The sequence below is a fragment of the Aethalodelphis obliquidens genome, unplaced genomic scaffold (assembly GCF_003676395.1).
Source record: "Aethalodelphis obliquidens isolate GAN/ISIS:26980383/991018 unplaced genomic scaffold, ASM367639v1 scaffold51, whole genome shotgun sequence".
Taxonomy (NCBI): Eukaryota; Metazoa; Chordata; class Mammalia; order Artiodactyla; family Delphinidae; genus Aethalodelphis; species Aethalodelphis obliquidens.
In genome coordinates this window covers 15215354-15236260 of record NW_020837995.1, presented here as the reverse complement: position 1 = coordinate 15236260, position 20907 = coordinate 15215354, and the positions used below count along the sequence as shown (strand labels likewise).

Sequence of the window (20907 nt, the reverse complement as noted above, 5' to 3'; positions counted from 1 at the left end):
ATATATCCTTGCTAAAGTCTATAGTAAAAAATGATAGAGGATGTAACTTTGGGTCCCTGAAGAGTTTCCACCAACATGGATGCAAATCATTGTAGAGCAGTACTGTCAGTCACAATTTAATTTAGTATGGTATTGGTTTGAGTCCCAGATCTATCACTTTCTAGCTGTGTACTTAGTTGAGTTATTGTCTAAACCTTAGTAATTATAATAGTATACAGATAATACTTACCTAGTTAGGGTTTTTATGAGGATTAAATGGAGATACATTTATGAGGATTAAAAAAACTCAGGCTCTGGCATCAGAGAATCTGACCCAGGGCAAATTACTTAACTCCTCTGTTTTCTTATCACTAAAATGGGTATGGTACTAGAATCTATCTGATAGTGTTATGAGGACTCAAAGAGTTAATATATATAAAACAATAAATGTTACATATTTGTTATAATTATATAAAGCACTTAGCACAGTGCTGAAAATATTGTAACTACATAATAAATGTTAGCTGTAATAATAATTTTTTTTAACTTAAAAAAATTAATTTATTTTGGCTGCATTGGGTTTTTGTTGCTTTGCGTGGGCTTTCTCTAGTTGCGGCTAGTGGGGGGTTCTCTTCATTGCAGTGCACGGGCTTCTTATTGCAGAGGCTTCTCTTGTGGAGCACAGGCTCTAGGTGCACGGGCTTCAGTTGTTGTGGCACTTGGGCTCAGTAGTTGTGGCTCGCGGGCTCTAGTGCACAGGCTCAGTAGTTGTGGCGCAACGGCTTAGTTGCTCTGCGGCATGTGGGATCTTCCTGGACCAGGGCTCAAACCTGTGTCCCCTGCATTAGCAGATGGATTCTTAATCACTGTGCCACCAGGGAAGTCCCCGTAATAATAATTTTGATTGTTGTTATTCCTGCCCAAGGTGGGAGTGTTACTGGTCCTTGGTCTCTTGTTCCTGGATATGAGATGATAATAGCTTAAAATTAAAGGCCATGCTGCCAACAAATACAGGTATCCCATATCCCTTTATTGGAGTCAGCTTCTGAATTTCTCTAATTCTATTTGAGCCTAGGGGCTTATTCTTTCCTTTCTTTTTAAATATTTTGACTGAGATGTAGAAAATTGGTAGAGAAAGTTTAGACTGTTGTAATCTGTGCCAGCCATTTATTTGGTAATTTTTATGCATAAGCCAGGACCAGTTTTCCAGAAATGTGCTGATACCCTAATAATTTCCCATAAGGGTGACATTTGTAGAATAGCCACCATTTGGGAAATTATTATTTTGAGAATTATGACTTGCTTTTTTATGATGTTTCCTATTCCTCTTCAAATGACCAGTGTTATATGGAATTTCCTGGCAGTCCAGTGGTTAGGACTCCGTGGTCTCACTGCCGAGGGCTGGGGTTCAGTTCCTAGTCGGGGAACTAAGATCCCACGAGGCTCACAGTGTGGCCAAAAAAAAAAAAAAAAAAGACAAGTATTATAGATTCTGTGTCTTTTTTTAACTGGAAAAAAAGTTTATTGGATGCTAAAGGCCAAGCCCGTATTGTTTGTGTTCTTTTAAGTTTTAACACATTGTAGATCCTCAGTAATATTTCAGAGACCCTATAATAGAGTTATGTGATCCAAGTTGATATAGGATACTCCCAGTTTTTACTTCCTAAAGAGAAAAATGGTTGAGTTTGGCCTGGCTAAATGATGAGGTGTTCTTTATTCAGTTAACTTTTTCGGATTAATATCTCTAAAGGTCCCTTTCTTGGAATTATCTGATTTTCACGTGGGTGGCTGGGGTCAGTGCTGAGAAACACTAGTTCGAGTCTAGGGAAAAGTATATTTCCGATATTCATTAACAGATATTAGAATTGCATTTTTAAATTTAATTAAGTGAGGTTTAGTAGCAGTTGTAAACTTATTAGAGGCCCTCTCATAGCAGTAGCAGGCAGTGACTGGCAGGCTGACATCTAAGGAGAAAAGAGGAATGAAAATCATGCTACATAGTAGGTGGTTTTACATAATTTGTATTTTATATATGTTTTACATGTGTGTTCATATTTTTGTGTGTATATATGTTTATATATATATCATACCTAAAAAATCAAAATATAACAATGTTTTATTAATGTTAAGATGTGAAGGACAAACAATCTGACTATCGTAATGGTTCATGAAGCATCTTCCCTGCTATGTCCTCCTCCTTCCCCCATAGGTAACCACTATTCTAAGTTTTGTATTTGTGCAAGATTTTGAAACCTTAGACCTGAAGCATTTATTTGTTAACTTAAAAGAGTTTTATAGCATTCTTCAAAACATTAATTTCTTTGCTTTTGTATTTCTTTTTATTTCTTCATGGTGATGGAATACATTGGATGCCAGAATACCTTTATTCTTACATTCACTTCACCTTCTATTTTCCAGCCTTCCTAGAAAATTTATTAAAGTCATCCAACTTTCTTTTTATTAGTATTCCCAGATGGAGGCCAGCAGAGTAGAGTTGATGGTTACATATATCATAATCATTTGGTATTGCAGATGATAGTCTATCTGTGTGTTTATTTGTTTTTTGTACTCTACTTACTGAGATGAGTGAGAAGTATGTTTAAGCTTGCCTTTTTTGCTTTGTTTAAAGGCAGCATATTTCTCTTAAAAGTAAACGAACTTAAGAAAACAAAAACCAAACAATGTTTAGTACCATTCTTCATGCCTTTCTTTATGTCCCTTCTCCTTCCATCTCAGATCATAATCATTGTTGAGGATGGAAAGAGGTTGGAAAGTGGATAATTGTATTTTGTTCGGGAATGAAATTTCCACATTATAACAGTTCCCCTCTACCCCAGTATTCCTGGGTTTTATAACAGGCTGTTCTTCTGTTGAAAGCTTTGAGTTAGTATGAATTTGTCATTACATTGGGCATATAGTGGTGGGAATAAGAGTCACAGTAAGTATTTTGTTCCTCTGAGTTATGTGGATTTATGTGTGTGTGCCATATACTTGTATACCTGTATGAGGGCAAAATTAAACTAATTTCAAGTTCTTAAGTGACTTTAGTGATTGGAAAGAGATATTTAATTGACATCCCTGGAGACTGAAATCTCTTGTCTATCCACAGGTTTTTATGGGACTGAATTCTCTGGATGAGAAAAAAGCTCACTCTTCAAGAGGGCCACTAATTTGAGCCAGTTGGGATAGCTGCTGTAGAATTTGAAGTTGTTATTTTAGTGATATAGACTTACTGATGTATCTGGTGGCATTTAACATTCACTGTGTGTTATAGGATCCTGATGGAGAAAATGCTCGTAGGGCACTGCAACGAACAGGAGGATCATTTCCAGGAGGACATGTACCCGACATGGGATCGGGATTGATGAATTTACCACCTTCCATTCTCAATAATCCAAACATTCCTCCTGAGGTTATCAGTAATTTGCAGGCTGGTAGACTTGGTTCCACAATTTTTGTTGCTAATGTAAGTTTAAGCTTTACTCTAAAAATTTGCCATTCAGATATTTAGTTCTAATCATGAGATTATTTAATTAGATGAATGGGTCATAGGTTTATAGAACATTTTGCTTGTTTTTGACTAAGCAAAACAGTAATTATTGTAAACTCAAACCCAATTTAAGTCCATAAATATAAGGTCAGAGTGTAAATACAAGTATTTAGGATTTTTTAAAACGGAACTGTGGAATTTATAAACACTTAAGCAGTTCTTGAAATTATGTACTTACATTATGTGTGATTTTTGTTCATATTGGTAAATGGATTTCTTTCTTTAGCTTTGATACTTGATATTTGTGAATGTACATGTTGTAGTTGGTTTGTCATTTGTTCTAAGCTTTTGGAAGTCAGTGATATCAACCATACTTTCCAAAATCTGAATTTCTGTCAGTAAAAATAGATATGAAAGTTTCAAATGTACAAAACAGGATTGAGCAGCTCTGAGAGACTGTTTTGGGAATTAAAAAAAATAAGGGTAAGGAACAATGTAGATGTAGCTTAACTGATCTTTAATAATTTAAGATGTTTCTACGTGAATACTATTGATATACTGTTTAACAAGAATTATAGTTCTTTATCTTTTTGAGAGTTTAGAAAAGTATTATTTATAAGTGGGGAGAGGAGTTAATAGGTGTGTAACTTTATATAATTTTATATTAAGCTTGACTTCAAAGTTGGTTGGAAGAAGCTAAAGGAAGTGTTCAGCATAGCTGGAACTGTAAAGCGGGCAGATATTAAAGAAGACAAAGATGGCAAGAGCAGAGGAATGGGCACAGTCACTTTTGAACAAGCAATTGAAGCAGTTCAAGCAATTTGTATCCTGATTTACACTTTAGCATTATTTAATAAGGTTGAAGAAGTTTGATACCGTTTTGTGGGGATTATGGAATTTAAGGTTGCCTGGCTTAGAAATATGTATTAGAATTTGGTCTCCAGCACATAAAACCTTTACTATGTCCAAGTACTAAAGTCACTCTTAAAACTTGAATTAGCCATATTGTATAGGCCTGGTATGAACTTTTTTCTACTTTCTCTTCCTACCACAACTAATTGTGTACATGCTGTTGACAGTAATGTAATTCATTGTACGTTAATACAGTTGCTTTAAATGAAGCCTTGTTAATTTTCTTTTTGCAGTGGTTGAATTAAAGATATTTATAAAATAAAACTATAAAGCAAAGAACTGAAGATTTTTGAGTATGCGGAAGAGACTAATACAAATAAGTAAAATACTAAGGATGTTTTTTAAAATATTAGAGATAGTCTGATGCTAAATATGATTATTAAAAATGTGTTTGTGTTCAAGTATAATTTCATAGTTGCCTAACTGGCTTTCCTTGACTGAACCAACAGCTATGTTCAATGGGCAGTTTTTGTTTGATAGACCTATGCATGTGAAAATGGTGAGTTCCTGTATATCACTTCAACTCTCCAACCTCTTCAAATGTTTTATCTGCTCTCTTCTATGTTACAGATCTTTTTAATTATATATTAACCATATAATAAACTTTTTTGCAATTAGGATGACAAGTCTGTCCCTCATGAAGACTTCCGTTCACATGATAGTAAAACACCACAATTACCACGTAAGTAAAAGCTATTATTAGAAGTAATACAGACTATTCTTTTTCAATTTCATGATATGCTAAGCAAAACTTTATTTTTGTGCCTACTTCCCAAGTTGCCCACAGTTTGGTGTTTGGAGTTATGGAGCTAGTTTGGCATAATTGATTCTATGTGACAGACACTTTTCTTTCTTTTTGTAGTTTTTCCTGATTATAAAAGCAATATATACTAAAAAATTTGTTAAGCTTATATGTGAGGGGGAAAAAAAACCGTTGTGATTTTACCACCCATAAGTAACCTCCATTATAACATTTTTGTGCATTTCCTTCCGGTCTTTCCTTCTAGGTGTATTTTTTTACACAGTTGAGAACTACCATATAAATAATTTTCTGTTTTTTTGTTTAACAAAAACATTATTCTATGTTAAAAATTCTTTCCAAAATTTATTGGCTGTTGATAATCTATCATATGGATGCTCCGTAACTATTTCACTGTTATGTATATTGTAGGTATTTTAACATTTTCCCTTTAATCACCAATAGAGTTTTTTCTTTTTCTTTCTTTTTGTATACAAATCTTTGGTATGTTTTTGGTTATTTCCTTAAGATAGATATCTTTATGTAGATTTACAGGTTTTCAGGTATGCTTATTGATCAGTATTATCAAATTGTTTTCCAAAGGATTATAAAACAGCAATATGATGTACTTAACATCTGTGTCTCAATACCCCATGTTCAAAATGAGGATGCTTGATAGTACCTACTTCATGGGGTTGGCATGAGTATTCCATGAATTAATATATAGTATATGTAAAGCACTTAGAACAGTTCTGGCATAATGTAAGCACTCAGTAAATACTACCTCGTGTTCTTACTTTTTGTTGCATTTTCTCTGGTTATTATTAAAGTTTTTTTTCCATAAAATATTTAAAATATACAAATATAAAATCACTCGTGTAGCTGTGTAGACCATATTTGTTTTAGGTGATTTTTCTTTAAAATAAAATTTTACAGATAAAGATTCTTCTCCCCTACCACCTCCCACTAGATACCTTACCTAGAGGAAACAACTTATGAATACAGTGTTTATCATTTAGGTTTTAATAATTTGATCACACATTTATACATCCATAAACATTATATGAAATTGTTTTGCTGGATTTAAAATTTGGTGTGAGTGAAATTATATTGTGCCTATTATTCTGCAACTTGCTCGTTTTGGTTTAACATTGTTTCTGAGATTCATTTATGTTTGATAGATTGTAGCTCTAGTTCCTTTATTTTAACTGCTAATACCACATTTTACATATATATTTTTTAGGTTATTCTAATTTTCTGTTATTAGAAACAATACTAAGTTGAGGAGTGTTTTGTTCTTTTTCTTTTAGAATAATACGTTCTCAATGTTTGCTAGAAATTATTTGTAAAACTGTCTGGCCTTGTTTTATTGTTTGTGGGAAGATTTTTAACTATTTATTGTTCATATTTCCTATTGCTTCTTGACTCAATTGTAATTTCTACTTTTCTGAGAATTTTACCGTTATTCCTCATCTTCAGATTTATTGGCATAAAATAGTCTCTAAATTTTTGCCACATCCATAGTTCTTTTTTAAATTCCAGTGGTTTGCAATTTCTCTTTTTTTCTTTTTTTTTTAAATTTATTTTTTTTTTGCTGCGTTGGGTCTTCACTGCTGAGCATGGGCTTTCTCTAGTTGCGGTGAGCGGGGGGGGCTACTCTTCGTTGCGGTGCATGGGCTTCTCATTGCCGTGTCTTCTCTTGTTGCAGAGCACAGGCTATAGGCGCGCAGACTTCAGTAGTTGTGGTGTGTGGGCTCAGTAGTTGTGGCTCGCGGGCTCTAGAGCACAGGCCCAGTAGTTGTGGTGCACGGACTTCGTTGCTCCGCAGCACGTGGGATCTTCCCAGACCAGGGCTCGAGGCCGTGTCCCCTACATTGGCAGGCGGATTCTTAACCACTGTGCCACCAGGGAAGCCCCCTTAGTCAGTTTTTCTTAGAGATTTGTCAGTTTTATTAGTGCTTTCAAAGAAGTGAATTCCATTTTTTATATTTTAATTTATTCTCTTAGTTTTATTTCCTTCTCTGTTTCTTTGGGTTTAGTCTCTTATTTTTGTCCTAACTCCTTAAGTTGAATGTGTACTTCACTAATTTGCAGCCTCTTTTTTAATACAAGTAGTTATGACTATAAATTTGGCCACTATATACAAGTTTTGCTATAGAGTGTCTTTATTGTGATTTAATTTTTATTAAATTGCCATTATGATTTCTTCCTAAGTCATATATTTTTGAATTTCCAAATGTATACTTTTTTTCTTACTAACTTATAACTTAACAGTGTGGTCATAGAAGACGGTCTCTGTGATTCCTTGGAATCAATTAATTAATTTGGACTTTGCATTGTGGCCTAATATATGATACATTTTAATAAATACTTCAGGTGTGCAGTATACTGTTCTGTATATGTCCATTAAATCAAGTTTGTTAATCATTTAAATTATATCTCTGCTAGTAATTTTGTCTGCTTGTGCTATCAATTACTGAGATAAGTTTATGGTAAAATCCCCTGCTATAATGGTGAATTTGCATATTTTTTCTTGTTTTTACTTGAACTATTTTGAAACTAATTCAGTAGGTGCATGCAGGTTTAGAACTGATATATTTTCTTAGTGAATCAAGATGTTATCATTATAGAGTGATTTCATACTTAGTAACTACCTTTAAGTCACTTGTCTAATAGTAATGGAGATACAACAGCTTTGTTTTGTTTATTCACATTTGTAGATTTATTTGGATTAATGCCCATTATCTTATTATGTGTTTTATTTTTCTGTGTTTTACAAATGTTTATATTTATTTTTCTCCTATCTTTCTCTTTTGGTGGTTATCCTGGATATTTTAATATGCCTATATAAAGTCTGAAGTTAATATAGTTATTCTCAATAGTAGAATGACCTTTGAATGCTCTAATTCTAATCACTTTCCTACCGAATTATATGCTATTATTGCTCAATGTTTTAGTTATATATTGCTTTGCTTCCAATCCCACAAATTAGGCATTATTATTACTTATCATCTGCTTTCATAGACCCTGGCACTATTTTTTCCCCCTGAAGCATATATTTTAAAAGCTCTTTCAATGAGTATCTGTTGTTAGTAAATTCTCTTAATTTTGGTTTGTCTATAAATGTCTTCAAAGATAGTTTCACTGGTTATATAGTTTAAGGTACTTATTTTCTCTCAACACTTCAAAAATATTCCAGTCTACTGGCTTCTATATTTGCTATCAAGTCAGCTATCAGTTGAACTGTCCTTTCTTTATAGATAAGCTGTGCTCTTCATGTAGCTGATTTTAAGATCTTTATCTTTGGCATGCAGTTTTACTACAGTGTGGATGTGGATTACTGTTCATTGGGCTTTCACAATTGAGAATTCAGTTTTTTAAAATAAATTCTCAGCTTACATGTCTTTGAATATTACCTGTTCTCCCTTTGTAGGGCAGTCCTTTCCTGCCCTTCCTTATCACTCAGGGTGTCATCTTTTAATATCCTGGTTTTATAAAGTAGGGGCTTTCGATTTATTTTCCACTGTTAGTACTTTTCAATTTATTTAGATTTAAAAATTACATTCATACTTTTATATCTGTTCTTTTTAAGATTTATGGTTTTATGTACTCTTTTCTATTGAGATGTAATATGAACTCATAGACTTTAACAGAATCAGTTTGTTGTTTTAGTTAAGTTAATTATTATTAACCTCCCTATTTTTTGCCTTTCTCCCCACTTCTTTTTCTCAAATTATTATAACTTGGCAAGAGGGGACCTCTCATTTCCTATGCCTCTGCTATTACTTTCTGGTGAGAATGGGATTTCCCAGATCCATGAAGATTTTTCTTGTTCAAAGACATGAGATTGGCCTACTTTCAAAGAGGCCTGGTTCCTTTTAGTGAAGAATGATGTCAGAGAAGAAAATAAGAGTTTTAGGTGTAGACATGAGCATTGTTGATAGTGAAGTGTGCTATTGCTTTGAACCATTTTTAGGGACTGAGCTAAAAAAGATATTTCTTTTACCAGGTCACATTGATCTTTCTCCAATTTAACACGACATGCTTCTGTACTCTTTTTAAAAATATATATATAGTATATGGTTTTCTCAGCCCTTACCACTTACTAATTGCTACATTGACTAGCAAGAACTTTTAAGTCAAACTCAGATTTAGTAGAATAAAACAGTTCCCACTGTCTTTAAGTCATCAGATTGTCTTCTTACAGTCTCTTTTCAGTGAACTTAGTTTAAGAGAGAAAGTAAAAAGAATACTGGATTTAGAGACAGAAAACTTGAATTCTAGTCTTTAGCTTAATCACGTAGTTAAATGGCATTGTACAAGTAACTTAACGGTCTCAAAAATTACCTCATCTGTGGATAATAGATGTGAAAACACTGTATACCATAGTATATAAATAAATTAAAATACCATATAAATATAAATAAATATATTTGTTTATATAAATATTTATTTCAGTGATAAAACTAGGTAATATAATGTTTGCTTTATTCAATGTTTTCATGTTTGTTGACTTTTTAGTTTGATTTGAACCATCTGAAAAGTAATTCCTAGGTTTTAAGAGGGTCTACAGATTCAAGCAAGATTCTTATTTTCAGATATGTATGTCATTTATAAGGTGGTTCAAAATCCTCTTGGTATTTCATTACTCTTTTTCAGTATGCCTTTAACTGGGATATAAGATGGATCTGCTTCATAAAACACTTCTCATTAGTAAATGATATTATAGTGAGGCTTCAATGTGCTGCATTCCAATGAAAACAAGAACTGTGGTGCTCTTATTTACAAATTTGCGAAATTTTAGAAATACTACTACAGGCATATAGCTTTAAAAATTTTTTCAGTGCCAGTTAGTTGATCATATAAGAGTTGGTAATAATATTCTTATTTGTGTTTTAGGTGGTCTTGGAGGCATTGGAATGGGACTTGGTCCAGGTGGACAGCCTATTAGTGCCAGCCAGTTGAACATAGGTGGTGTAATGGGGAATTTAGGTCCAAGTGGTGAGTATTCTAACTTTATTGTTTCTTTTTAAATGATACATTTGCTACATTGTAAAGCTTATATTTACTAGTTTGTAATAATATTTAAAGGACTGTAGTTTATAGTTGAATATTTAAGATGTTACTTTAGTCTGAAAAAGGAATGAAACCTTTGCGAGCAGAGAACGTGAAAGAGGTTGAACAGAAGGTCAGGAGGGTTCCTCTGAGGGCAGCCACGTTACAGCTAGCCTTTTAGCACTTTTAGCTAGCCTTTAGCCTTTTAGATTTTGAATTGTCTTTAAGGTAGAAGGAGAATATTCAACATAGTCTATGCCTTGTGTATCATGGATATACAGTATTTGTAGAATGGCTGAAATACTACCATATAAGCAATTTAAATTTGAATATCTAGTTGGGAGGGTAGCTTTTCAGATAGCTGTTTGGCTATTCACGTAGACTAACCTACAGTTTATGTTTGAAGATTGATTTTTAAACTTTTTGATTTCAGAACCCTTTTATACTCTTAAAATTTGTTGAGGACCCCAAAGTGCTTTTGCTTATGTGGTTATATTTGTCAGTATTTACTGTATTTGAAATTAAAACTTAGAAATTTTAAAAAATTTACATATTTATTTAAGATAACAATGATAAACACATTATGTGTTAAAATAAATGTAATTTTTAAGAAAATAAATTGTATTTTCCAATACAAAAACTAGTGAGAAGAGTGATATTATTTCACCTTTTTGTACATCTCTTTAATGTTTGGCTTAATGCAAGACAGTCATGCTCTTGTATCTGCTTTTGCATTCAGTTTGTTACAGTGTCATCTATCATGTAGTTTCTGGAAAATTCCACCTTATACTCATGAGAAAATGAGAGTAAAACAGTCAATATCTTAGTGTTATTTGGATAATGAAGGAGTTTTGACCTATTGAACCCTCAAAGGTCCTTAGACCATATTTTGAGAATTGCTGTTTTAATTGATGGACTAATTAATGCTATCTGGTTTCTATTTTTGTTGAGATGCTATAGTTACATTTTAAATTGTGAGGGTAGTTATGATAATCATTATGGTCTAAACAGATGGAAATCTTCTCCCTTACTCTTAGGCCCTCTACCCTCCTAAACACATACTATTTTTATTCTTTCATTTTTTACTGCTCCCTTAGCTGCCATGTTTAAAGGAGTCCTTACTTTCTGACCTGATCTCTCAATCTGCTGTAGTGATATTTGTGTGTCTGAGCTGAAAAAAAAAATGAACGATTACCTAGTCCTAGATATTCTCTAACTGAATGTGAGTATGACCAGTGAATTTTGTTTTCTTGTCTAATAAATATTCAAAGAGGCCTTTTTGAAGACTCATGATTAGACACCTGCTGTGGCATAGCACTTTAAACCGTCCCATCTGTGCCCTGCTGCTTCTCTAGTATTCCACTGTGACTAGACCATTGGTATCTATTTTGCTGTGTTGCATTATGTCATTCTTTAGTCATTAAAATAAGATTTACTGAAAGTACATACTGTGTATTTTATTTGAGGTATGGGAATGGATGGTCCAGGTTTTGGAGGAATGAATAGAATTGGAGGAGGTATGTATAAGCATTTGTTTTCTTGTATGTACCCATCACCATGTTTAGTAAGTTAGAAACTATGTTGAGAATTCCAAGGGAAACAAAAGTCACGGTTTACTGTTGGCTCACGTCCTAAAGGCTGCTAGCAGAAATTGAGCCTGGTACATACTTAAGGGATATGGAAGGTGATGTGTTAAGAAGCAGTTGCACAAGGTAGGGTGGATGAAGAGCTTACTGATAAGACTTAATATTTACAAAATATACCTTTCAGCTATATAACTGACAGATCTCAAACTTAACCTTTATTCCATAGGAATTGGGTTTGGTGGTCTGGAAGCAATGAGTAGCATGGGAGGATTTGGAGGAGTTGGTCGAATGGGAGGTAGGTAAATGTATATAGTGGGATGTGTATACTACATTTCATTTTCTCCATTATTAAAAATGTCCCCCCTTTACTTAGGAATGGATACTGTAGATGTTTTCAGAGGATGTATGGGCACCAGGGGTAGGGACAGGCAGAGCGGAACTGGGATATCTGTGGCATGTGAAGTAGGTTGGGTAAATCATGGACTTCTTGTATTGTGGCTTTTGCTGTCATTACAGTTTAGTTTCAATAAGTTCCTAAATGGATTACTGTTTATTGATAATACTTGAAAAAGGGTTAATTTGTTGCATAATCTTTTCAGAGCTATACCGTGGTGCGATGACTAGTAGCATGGAGAGAGATTTTGGACGTGGTGATATTGGAATAAATCGAGGCTTTGGAGATTCCTTTGGTAGACTTGGTAGGGCTGGCTGTTTACTTCTTTTCTTTCTGCAGGTTGTATTTTTTCAAAGTTTGGCTGTCTTTTTTTGTATGAAAAATTAGAAATTTATAATGTTTCGTGCAATTTACTACTTGAAGAAAAATACTTCAGAGGTTTTAATGTACTAGCTCTCTTTTTCAGTGTCTTACATATTTGAACCCTATTTGTAGAAGACTTTATACTTTTCAGTTATTGTACATCTTCTGAGAGCATAATACCTTGGGAATTTTAAAGTATGATTATTTAAATTAATTAGTATATTATCTTTCCATCCTTGTTTAGGCAGTGCAATGATTGGAGGGTTTGCAGGAAGAATAGGAGCTTCTAACATGGGTCCAGTAGGATCTGGAATAAGTAGGTTTAAATTTTACTAGAATTTTACAGTAATATTTGAATACTTGCAAAAAACTTTGCAAGAGTAGTTACTGTAGTATTGTAATACTTTGTTCTTATATGTTGATATGACTTGTCATAATTTAGAGAAACTTTGATATTTATTGAGCTTTACTGTTTTATTGCTGTTGGAAATTTCTTAACTAACTTTGAATTTTACTTCTTTGACATTTCTAAACTAACACCAGAATATGTGTTAACTGTCACCCAATTCAAGAACCTTTATTCCAACTAAAGAATCTGGGGCTTTTTCTGATCATATGTCACGAACAACATTAGCTTTAGCACCAACTCTGTTTCTTTGCTTATAACTGCTGTTGGAGACTAGCTTATTTCATTTGTGAAAAAATATTGTGTCTTTTGGTAAATGCAGGTGAATCACCTCAGATCTAACACTTCTGGAGACCTCCTGAGGTTGAGGGCAAGGTTAAAAGAAATGCTTATTTCCTTGCTTCTTAAACCTTTTCTTTGATAGAATCAAGAGTACTATTGTTGCAAAACTGGGGAATGCCAAATTTCTTCCCTCTGTTTCCACTAGTACATTTTAGGCCTTATATTAACCCTTAACACAAGGCTTAGTTTTTGACCCATGTTGCTTACTGAACCATGTCTATGTGAGCTCTCCATAGTTACCGACTTCCTTTAATTGATTGAAATCTCACAAATAGGAAACAAAGTCTACTTGAACTCTTCTAAGAGTGAGTTAAAATATCTTGTCAGCTGAAGGTACTTCCATTGTACCTTGCTTCTCATTTTATTCCTTCTTTTCATCATCTTTTTGGCCTTGGCCATTTTCCTGTTAATCATAACTTCCCTACCTTCCTTTTTCACCTCAGTGTTTATACTTCTGTTCCCCTAATTTTATATATGTTATTCACAGAAAGCCAATTTGAGGGTGATGTTAATTTTTAGAGTGGGGATATTGGGTACGAGAAAAAAGGATACGATTGAGAAAGAGTAGGATTGCAATAGTTAAAGGGGACTCAATGTATAAGAATCAAGTGGGTACGAGCTACAAGCTAGATTTTTAAGCTCTGGCTAAAAGAGTGTGATTCCAGTTTTTGTTGTTATCTCCACAAGTTCTGTATAACATAGAGACTAAAAGTTAGCTTTTTCTGTGGTTATTGAAAATTGAATTGATATGAAAAGAGCAATTGTATACAAAACAAGATACTGAGGTGAAAGGTAAGCTAGGAAAAGAATATGATGTAGGACAGTATGAGAGCAACAGTTGATATGTTGTAGTTGTAATTATTTGAATTTACCCCATATGTCTTTGTTCTAACAATTACTAAGCTTGGTATTATTAAAAGATAAAAGTGAGGATACAAACTACTATAACATTAATGAATAAAGTCATTGATAGAAAATTTATATAACTTACGTTTTATGATCAGGATATAATTTTTTAGAAATGTATATGTATAATAGGATGAACAGATTCAGTTAGCCATTAACATTCGACTAACTGAATATATACAAAATTAAAATCTGTTCCTTGGAAGATTGTTATATTGTGTGTATAAAAATAATTTTATTTATATATTGTCTAATTACATAAATGAATTAATTTTTCTCTCTTTCTTTCTCAAAAATGATTCTCTCCCTCCTCTTTCTCTCCTTCTTCCTCTTCCTTCTCCTTTTCCTTCTGTTCTTAAAACAAAAACACCAAACTCCCAAATCCTCCCTTCCCTTCTTGAAAATCCAGGTGGTGGAATGGGTGGCATGAACAGTGTGACTGGAGGAATGGGGATGGGACTGGATCGGATGAGTTCCAGCTTTGATAGAATGGGACCAGGTATAGGAGCTATACTGGAAAGGAGCATCGATATGGATCGAGGATTTTTATCAGGTCCTATGGGAAGCGGAATGAGAGACAGAATAGGCTCCAAAGGCAACCAGATATTTGTCAGAAATGTAAGCAACTAAATGTAAAGTATACTTAAAATTATTTTTTTCCTTGTATATCTGTTACTAATACCTTTTTTCATTCTAGCTGCCTTTTGACTTGACTTGGCAGAAACTAAAAGAGAAATTCAGTCAGTGTGGTAAGTATGCCAATGACTGTAGATATATTGATATTGATTATGGAGGAAAAATTGATTTTAAACTTTTAAATACTGCTTAGACCTTTACCTGTCCAGATGCTTATTCCTGGGTAGTATGACAGGTTTAATTCCACTTCAAAGAAATGAATTATTTTGCTATCCTCTGACGTACAGCAGTGCAAATTACTACTAAATAACAAGATTTAGAGTACAGTCTGTCATTGTCTCCTGTGGATAAAGAAAGGGCTTATTTTATTACCTGATTTTTAAATGGTTACTATATCATCATTGCTTGAATTTAAAAGGATGTTTTTTATGTGGGAAATACTAACGAATGGTATATGTATTTCTTTGTTTATAATGTAGTACAGTGCTTTGTCAACATGACCCAATGAAATGCTGACATCCAAGTGATATGGAGTTAATAGATGAGACCCGTTCTGCGCACTCTGTCACCTATACAATAAAGGAAACTTAGCTGATAGCGTAGAACCCACTGCCTAGAATGCCTTAGACAGGTACATTCTGGCGGCCCTTCTGTTCCTTTTATAAACTGTTCTTGGCTATAATGATACTACCTATACGACCGTAATATATTCATTAGGTCTGTAGATGATTAGGTGGTTTATTACTTTTAAAAGAGGGCCTTTTTTTTGTAATGATGAGAGATTTAGTGTGAGTAGAACAAAGTAACAGATTTCCTGCTCGTTTTTTTTTGCTATTGCATGGTAACCCAGAGAGTATTAATAGTACAACTATGTCGGTGGGATATAATGATGAAAAATAGCTAAGTAAAAGTGGTATATTCAACCTTTGAGAGTTAATGGAAAGTTAAGAGTATTTGGAATATACCTTTAATTTCTGGAGATCATGAAGGGGATAAGTTTAGTGTTCTCCCACAAAAGTAACCTTTGTAGCCACTGTCACAGGGGATCAAAGTGATCCTTCTGGAAACTGTTCTCTAATGTGTTCTCAGAGTACTTTATACCTAACTTTTCTTGTGGTAATCTGTTCACATGTTTTCTTCCCTCCCAGATGGAGGCTCTTGAGGGCAAGAACCATCATCTGTTTATTCTAGCACATTTCGTTGCCTCTGCACGTATAGGAGTTTATTAAATGTTATGAATGAGTTAAGCATTCTGAAAAGATCTTCATTCATTTATTTGGTTATTTATTAAGTAAATCTACAAATATTGTATTTTTGGTAGTCTGCTCATCATTAGGATTAGAAAGGGAAGAAAGTAAGATATTACCCCTGCCCTCAAAGAACATACAGTGTGGATCTGTCTACAATGTTCTAGTGGCTCCTTTTTGTTGATCATCTTTTATATTTATTTACATTTTATTCAAAGAAGAGAAAGATAATTTTTATTGATAAAAAAGTTGTTGTAAACAAGTCAACTAGTAAATAGTTGCTACTAAGAGAAAGCAGAATTATCAAGTTGTTTTGAGGTGTTGGTAGTCTTTGTAGGAGTAAGGAGATCTACCAGGATGAGTAAGCAGCATCTACCCGTGAATCCCATAGGCTACAGGGGAAATGAGCATATTACGGCCTTAGTGAGATCCATCAAATGAGGAGCGGTGGCAGCAAGTATAGATAATCCCTGCTGTTGTAGTTTCAGTGAAGAAGAATCTCCAGATGACATATGACTTTATTTTAAAAAGTAGAAATGAAACAAGATAAAGAACAAAGTGGGGCAAACAAATGACATTAGTGAAAATGTGACCAAAACTGAGTTGACTGTTTCCTTGTACGTAGGCAGATTTCCTTTCAAGATCAGATATGAGCAAGGCTTGCAGCAAATTTGAGGTCTTTTGGTGGGCTTCTATACTTGTTGCTGGCATTGTTTTGACAGAAGGACATCAACAATTCAAAAACATTTTTTAAAAGGAAAAACTAGTCCCCAAATCTACATTTAAAAAATCTGTACAACATTTTAGCCAATAAAATAAAGTGCTTAACTCTGTTATTTTAGCTCTATTTTTATGTCCCTTTTTGATCAGTCTTTATTATATCATGAGAGTAATGCTTTTTGGTTTTGTTTTCTCAATTCTAATTGTAAAAGCTTTTGACTTTCAGATTTATATTAAGGTAATACCATAGTAAATAATTTCCTACCATCTTCCTGTTTTTAACCTTGAACTTACATTGATGGAAAGGAAGATAAGTTACAGTAATAATTTATAGAATTAAGTGTCCAGCTATTGACAACTATGGAAATTATCTGGCTTGTATGAACTGAACCATCTGTTTTTCTGCCACACATCACTTTATTTATTTTCAAATCTTAGCTTTTCTTTCTTAGAATGGAAAGTTTCTTTTTAACCTGCTCCAAGCCAGTAGTGCCCCTTTTCACAGTAGAAGTCAGTTTTTTGCTATTTTTTTAACCCCCTGAGCCTAAGGTGAGTAAGTATATTCTCTTGATTACTTCTTAGTAGGAGTCTAGTGGTACTCCATGCTCTCCTCTAGACAGTAACTGCTAGTAAATGGCCCATCAGCAAGCCCTCTGATTATTAGATGTCTAGAGTGGTTAATTGTCCTTGGTGGGGCAATTACAAAGATCGAGAAAATGTTGGAGTATGAGTTAAATAACCCTCAATACAACATTTCCTTAGCAGGTATAATTCAGGAAAAAATGTATTCATATATCCCCAAATATAACAAGATGAGAAGGAAGTGAGTATAGTAAAGTAGATCTTCTTTTATTTTGCTCTATGTAATTCCTCAATACACATTTTTAAGAAGACTGAGTATAAATAACTAACCCATTCAGAGTTGGACCCCGCATTAGTTCAGGTTGTGTTAATGAAGTCAAATAGGTGTAGTTTTTCAAACTTCCATATTGTCTGTACACTTTAACTATACTCTGGCTTAGTGTGTTTTAGAACTGCAGAGCAAGGAAAGCCCATTCTTAATTATTCCTGCTATAAACCATAACAAATATAACGTTGTTCCACAGGTTTCCATTATTTTCATTTTTTACATCAGTATGCTACCTGTTACCTGCATAGAAAATGGAGACTTGTGGTGGATTTTATTTACTAAAACACATGGTGCTTCAAGCATGGCTAGTGGACTCTAGATTAAAATAACAGTAAAAATAATGCAGTAAGAGTAAAAACAATATATGAAGAATATTCATAGATAGTCACTTTCTTTTGTTTGTAAAGAAACAATCAAACTTTGTTTTTTGTCCCCCGTATCATAATTATAGTTTCTTGTAGAATATCTGATTTTGCTTTCTTGTCCTGTGGTTATGTTACAGCTGTACTTTGGAAGTAGGTTTTATTAAACCATTTATTTATTTATTTATGCTTTAATTTGGTCAGTTTTTAGATACGCTTTTACATCATCATTTTCCAGAGTATACCCCACAAGATTACTTAATAGGCTGAGTTAAATAAAGCAGAAAGGTTTCTTATATTGTAGGAGAGTCATTTTTTGTAGTTAGTATATGTAACAGCAGTATTTTTGATTACTGTAATACTGATTTCTCATTGCATACTCTTTTATACTGTTGCTAAAATAGCAGCCCTATTTTGTTTTTCTTGGAATCACACAAGATCAGTAGATATTTCAGTCATTTAAGAGTCCTTGGAGCATGTACAAAACCAGAGAAGTCTGATTTTAATTAATTAAAACTAAATTTTTTTCTCCTCAATTATTTATCTTTAGAAAAGAATATATCTCAGTTGGTGTTTTTATGGGATTAAGAAGAAAGTTAGAAAACAGAACTTTCTAGTTCTATACCTAGGGGTTTTTGGGGGCAATCTAACCGTGAAACAAGTATCTATAAGTTACTTTCTCTATAAACCTGCGTGTCCAAACTGTAAGAAGGTTCAAGTATCTTAGCTGATAGACCTTGTCAGCTAGAAAAGCCTTGAGATCACTGTGAGGTCAGGAATTTGGGGGTTTGAGTCATGATTCCTAAAAAGAGAGGAAATTTAAGAGAAGAAAAGAGAAACTTGTCCTGGGAGATTAACGGATTTTGCAAGAGATTATTACATATTTTCCTTTGAAGTTTTGAAGATTTCTTGCTTGAGTGAACCTTAGTATTGCTAGTAAACCTATGGTGGGATACTTATGTTAAGAAAAACAGATAAATTTAGGATAATGAAGAACATTTAACCTTAAAAACTCTTGAAAATTCTCCACAGTCCTCTTCAAAATCACTGTAAAGTGCTCCCATTTACCAAGGTATGCTTCTTTAATTAAACTTGCTTTTTTTTCAGGTCCCAGCATTTGAGATACTAAGAGGACTGTGACTCTGGAAATTGCTCTGCATTTGTCTTTAAAGCTTTAAAAAATATATATATATAGTCTCCAGTTTCATTTTATGATGTTTGTTAGAAAATGTGATTTCTGTATTTTTTTTAAATTTTTTCTTCCAGTTTCGTTGAGATAGAATCGACATATAGCACTGTATAATTTTAAGGTGTACAGCATAATGATTTGACTTACACATATAAAATGGTTATCACAAGAAGTTCAGTGAACATCCATCATCCCATAGATACAAAATTAAAGAGATAGAAAAAAAGATTTTCCTTGTGATGAGAGCTCTTAGGATTTACTCTCTTAACAACTTTAATATGTAACACTCAGCACTTACCATGTTGTACATTACATCCCTAGTACTTATTTATCTTATAACTCGAAGTTTGTACCTTTTGACTCCCTTCCTCCAGTTTCCCCTCTCCACTCCACCTGCCGACTCTGGTAACTACAAAATGATCTCTTTTTTTTTTTTTCTATGAGTTTGTTTCTTTGCTTTTGAAGTATAATTGACCTACAACCCTATGTTAGTTTCTGTTACACAATATAGTGATTCGATATTTCCGTACTTTTCAAATGATCATCACGGTAAATCCAGTTACAATATATCACCATAAAAAGATATTACGTAGTTACTGACTATATTCCTCACATTGTACTTTTCATACCCGTGACTCATTTATTTTGCAATTGGAAGTTTGTACCTCTTAATCTTCCTTTACTATTTCTTTCTTCTCTCCAGCCCCCTCCACTCAGACAGCCACCTGTTTGTTCTCTGTATAACTGTTTCTGTTTTGTTACGTTCATTTCTTTTGGTTTTTAGAGTCCACATATAAGTGAAATTATACAGTATTTATCTTGCTGTGACTTATTTACTTAGCATATAATACCCTCTGGGTTCGTCCATGTTGTTGCAAATGGCAAGATTTCATTCTTTTTTATGGCTGAGTAGTGCATGCTTGGGTGGCTTCCATATCTTGGCTGTTGTAAATAGTGCTGCAGTGGACATAGGGGTGCATGTATCTTTTTTTAATTAGTGTTTTTATTTTCTTCGGATAAGTACCCAGGAGGGGAATTGCTGGATCTTATGGTAGTTCTATTTTTAATTTCTTGAGGAATTGCCATACAGTTTTCTGTAGTGGCAACACCAGTTTACATTCCCACTAATGGTGCACAGGGGTGTGTTTGGTTTTTTACCTGTTGTAAGTTAAAAAGTTTTTGGATCTACTTTAACCATTATAATAATTTCTCTGGGAATTAGTCTGTTTTATAACTTTTAGAACACAGTTAAAGACTGCCTGGCTTGGGTTACAGATCATGGTTTTGGTTCAGTGTGATATTTATTAACTTGAACCATTTAATTAGTATTGAGTGGGTGAGTGATTACCTATCAGTTGGTTTTTAAAAAACGCAGTAATGGGGCAGGGCGGGGATGGATGAATAAACAAAAGAAGAAAAGTAGCCTAGGATGTTGTAGAAATCATTCAGATCAAAATTTAAACAGGAAAAAAAAATCTTACTCATGCATTGGGATTAAAAGTTCATCCCATCGCCTGGAAAGGGCTTATGCAATTTTTTGATAAGCCCTTTTTTAAATTAATTAATTAATTTATTATTTTGGGTTGCATTGGGTCTTTGCGCGTGGGCTTTCTCTAGTTGCGGCGAGCGGGGGCTACTCTTCGTTGCAGTGCGCAGGCTTCTCATTGCAGT

General features: G+C 33.7%; 1 protein-coding gene across 11 annotated transcripts in view; it reads left to right on the top strand.

Moving 5' to 3' along the window:
* The window catches only part of MYEF2 (myelin expression factor 2), a 180902-nt gene that overhangs the window by 157232 nt on the left and 2763 nt on the right, over window positions 1-20907 (top strand). For 7 of the 11 annotated variants that reach the window (XM_027084225.1, XM_027084223.1, XM_027084224.1 and 4 more), the window contains 11 exons: window positions 3254-3445; window positions 4139-4292; window positions 4831-4880; window positions 5000-5063; window positions 10020-10121; window positions 11642-11692; window positions 11988-12056; window positions 12361-12459; window positions 12763-12834; window positions 14582-14790; window positions 14870-14921. In XM_027084225.1, coding sequence (XP_026940026.1) covers window positions 3254-3445; window positions 4139-4292; window positions 4831-4880; window positions 5000-5063; window positions 10020-10121; window positions 11642-11692; window positions 11988-12056; window positions 12361-12459; window positions 12763-12834; window positions 14582-14790; window positions 14870-14921 — 1114 coding nt within the window. The remainder of the gene's footprint in view (window positions 1-3253; window positions 3446-4138; window positions 4293-4830; window positions 4881-4999; window positions 5064-10019; window positions 10122-11641; window positions 11693-11987; window positions 12057-12360; window positions 12460-12762; window positions 12835-14581; window positions 14791-14869; window positions 14922-20907) is intronic. The other 4 variants (XM_027084221.1, XM_027084222.1, XM_027084231.1 and 1 more) reach the window with 4 other exon arrangements.